Source organism: Solanum tuberosum, unplaced genomic scaffold, assembly GCF_000226075.1.
Source record: "Solanum tuberosum cultivar DM 1-3 516 R44 unplaced genomic scaffold, SolTub_3.0 scf00297, whole genome shotgun sequence".
Taxonomy (NCBI): Eukaryota; Viridiplantae; Streptophyta; class Magnoliopsida; order Solanales; family Solanaceae; genus Solanum; species Solanum tuberosum.
Window position 1 is genome coordinate 728,524 of NW_006239220.1, and position 3,106 is coordinate 731,629.

A 3,106-nucleotide genomic window follows, 5' to 3' on the forward strand; every position below is an offset into this window, starting at 1 on the left:
TGGTTCTGATTACTGAACAATTTTAGGGTCTTTCGATAAGAGTCAACACTTGATTTCTTTCAAATTGATCAAGTTCTTCTTTCATTGCTTGTACCCATGACTCGTCTTCCATAGCTTCATTTATTCGTTTGGGTTCCATTTGAGATATAAGTGCCACAGAAGCTTTTTTTTTAGGGAAGACCGTGTCTGGATTTTGTCATCTGGTTTCCGAGAATGAAATTTTCAGGATAGCTAGCATTGTGTCTCCAGTCTCTTGGAATGTTGGCTTTGTCGGCTGGAGTAGTCGACTCCACCTCTGCAGTAGTTGACTCTTAAGTATTAATTTCAGTGTTGATGATTGTTGTATCTTCAACTGGTTTGAGAGAAGTAATTTCATCGTCACCGACTTCAACTTCATGTACTCTTGGATTAGTGTCATCAAATAGCACATGTACAGATTCTTCAACACTTTATAAAGTTCTTTTATTAAAAACATGAAAGGCCTTAGGAGCATAGCCTAAAAAGATACCTTCGTCGCTTCTTGGATCGAACTTACCGAGATTATTCTTACCGTTATTGTGGATGAAACACTTGCACTCAAAGGGATGAAAATAACTTATATTTGGTTTCTTACCTCTCCACAGTTCATAGGGAGTCTTCTTTAAAATATGTCTAATTAGACACCTGTTAAGAATATGACAAGCAGTGCTTACAGCTTCTACCCAAAAATGGTCAGGTAGACTTCTATCGAGAAGCATTGTTCTTGTTGTATCTTATAGTGAGCGGTTTTTCCTTTCTACTACTCCGTTTTGTTGAGGAGATCTGGATAAAGAGAAATTTTGAGTAAAGCCGTTTAGAGCACAGAATTCTTCAAAAGTCTTATTCTCAAATTCTCCACCATGATCACTATGAATAGTTGTAATGAAATACCCTACCTCTAGTTGAACTCTTCTACAAAATGCTTCTAAGTTAGCAAAAGCTTCATTTTTATGAGTTAAAAATATTACCCATGTAAACCTTGAGAAGTCGTCAACAATTACGAAAGCATATCTTTTACCTCCAATGCTTGCAGTTCGAGTAGGACCAAATAGGTCTATATAAATAAGTTGAAGGGGTTTAGATGTACTTACAATATCTTTTCCTTTGAAGAATGAACGAGTCTGCTTAACCATTTGACATGCATCACAAATATGATCTTTCTAAAACTTTAGTTTTGGCAGACCAATGACTAGTTCAAGTCTAGAACGTTTTTCAAGAGCATGCATACTTGCGTGTCCAAGCTTTTGATGCCATAGCCAAGGATCGCTTGAGACTGCAGTAATACAAGTGAGAGATGGAAAATCAACATTATTTAAAACATATATATTATTAACTCGATCTCCAATAAGAGTTAGCTTTTTCTCAAGATGTTTGATGATACAGTTGGCTGTGTTGAAAGTGACTTGAAATCCAGCATCACATAGTTGACTAATGTTGAGGAGGTTATGCTTGAGTCCCTCAACCAGATACACTTCGACTAGGTCACATGATGAACTAAGTGTAATGGTTCCAACTCTGGTTACTTCCCCTTTAGCATTGTCTCCAAACCTGACACATCCTCCATCTATTCTTTTTATAGTTTTGAAGTTTTCTTTCTTTCCGCACATATGTCTGGAGCATCCACTGTTAAGTGCCCACATTCCCTTTTTGTAGGTTTTCTTGGATTTCTCCTTCAAGACAGTAAGATTAGTTTCTTTTAGGTACCCAAGTATTTTTGGGTCCTTGATGATTAGTAACTTTCGGTCTACAAATCCATTTTCTAGAAGAATATTTTCTACATTTAAAATATTTTTGACCAAGTTTACCGCAAGTGAAACAAGTAATTTTAGTAGAATTTTCAGGAGAATAGGAATTAGAAATAGATCTATTTGATCTGTTAGAACTATGATTCGAAGGGTTTTTTCTATGAAGCGTAGTTCTGTTAGATCGGACAGAACTATGACTTAGAGATTTTCAGATGTCGTTCAACTGCATTTTGACTTCCTCTAGTTCTTCAATAAGTAAGTCGACTTCAATTTGACTTGCTTCGAGAAGAATCTGCCAATCTTTCTTTTCTTGAGCAATTTTATTGTATTCGTCAATAACCTTTTGTAGTTCATCAGCAACCATGTCCAAAGAATTTTGTAAGTCATTACAGTTAAGACAATTAAAAGATCTTACCTCACTTGTTTCACCTTGTGCCATGAAACATAGATTTGGCATTTCATCATGGTTATCGTCAGTTGTTTCACCTTTATCCCATGCTCCAAGACTCTTAGGATCTTCGTTTCTTCGATTGTTTCTTTTTCTCCATTCTGGGCAATTTTATTTTTTGTGTCCTGGTTTTCCGTAGTAGCAATAGTGATCATCATTCCTTTTGAAATCATTGTTCTTGAAGTCCTATTGAGGTCTCTATCTTCTATATTTAAGTATTTGTCTTACTCCTCGATTGATAAGAGCCAGTCCTTCATCTTGATCTTCATCAGCTTCTTCTCCAATTTTAGATGTTTCAGTTGTAAATACCACAGTCTCCTTTTTATCATCCTTGTTGTACCTATTAATATGATTTTGTTCATAGGCCATTAAGTTGCCTCGAAGTTTATCGTATGTCATTTTCTGCAGATCTCCATCTTCAAGAATGACAGCTTTAGTTTCCCAAGCCTTGGGAAGACTTCTAATGAGTAACCTGACTTGTAGTGCATTTGAATACACCATTCGAAGTGATTTGAGTTCGCAGACAATTTTACTGAATCTCGAGAACATAGATTCAACGTTTCCATCTTTGGTCATTTATAACAACTCATATTCATATACAAGTGAACTGATCCGAGCTTCTTTTACTTTAGTGGTTCCTTCATACGTCACTTCTATTTTGTCCCACAATTCTTTCGCAGTTTCATATGTTGATGGTTTGTCATATTCGGATCCACTCACTGCACAATATAACAAACTTATAGCTATAGCATTAATTTGAATTACCTCTTGTTGTTTCTTAGTGATATCAAATGATTCAGGATCAAATGGCTTTTCAGTGCCATCTTTTTCAGTCAACCTAGGAATTGGTTTTGGGCCCTTCTTGATTACTATCTATGCTTGATCATCATTTGAA

General features: G+C 35.9%; 1 protein-coding gene across 1 annotated transcript; it reads right to left on the reverse strand.

Moving 5' to 3' along the window:
* Positions 1-1,178: 1,178 nt before the first annotated feature.
* Positions 1,179-2,787, reverse strand: LOC107063029 (uncharacterized). The gene is made up of 2 exons (XM_015314426.1): positions 2,440-2,787; positions 1,179-1,688 (listed from the first exon to the last, which is right to left on the reverse strand). Exons 1-2 carry the CDS (start codon positions 2,785-2,787, stop codon positions 1,179-1,181), a joined length of 858 nt encoding a protein of 285 aa, XP_015169912.1.
* Between the last annotated feature and the right edge of the window lie 319 nt (positions 2,788-3,106).

What these genes read in the sequence shown, in the direction of transcription:
- LOC107063029 (XM_015314426.1), bottom strand. Translation starts at nt 2,787, where the DNA reads ATGACCAAAGATGGAAACGTTGAATCTATGTTCTCGAGATTCAGTAAA. An exon ending in TGGCTCTTATCAATCGAGGA is followed by an intron (nt 1,689 to 2,439) that starts GTAAGACAAATA and finishes ACTGTCTTGAAG; the next exon opens with GAGAAATCCAAGAAAACCTA.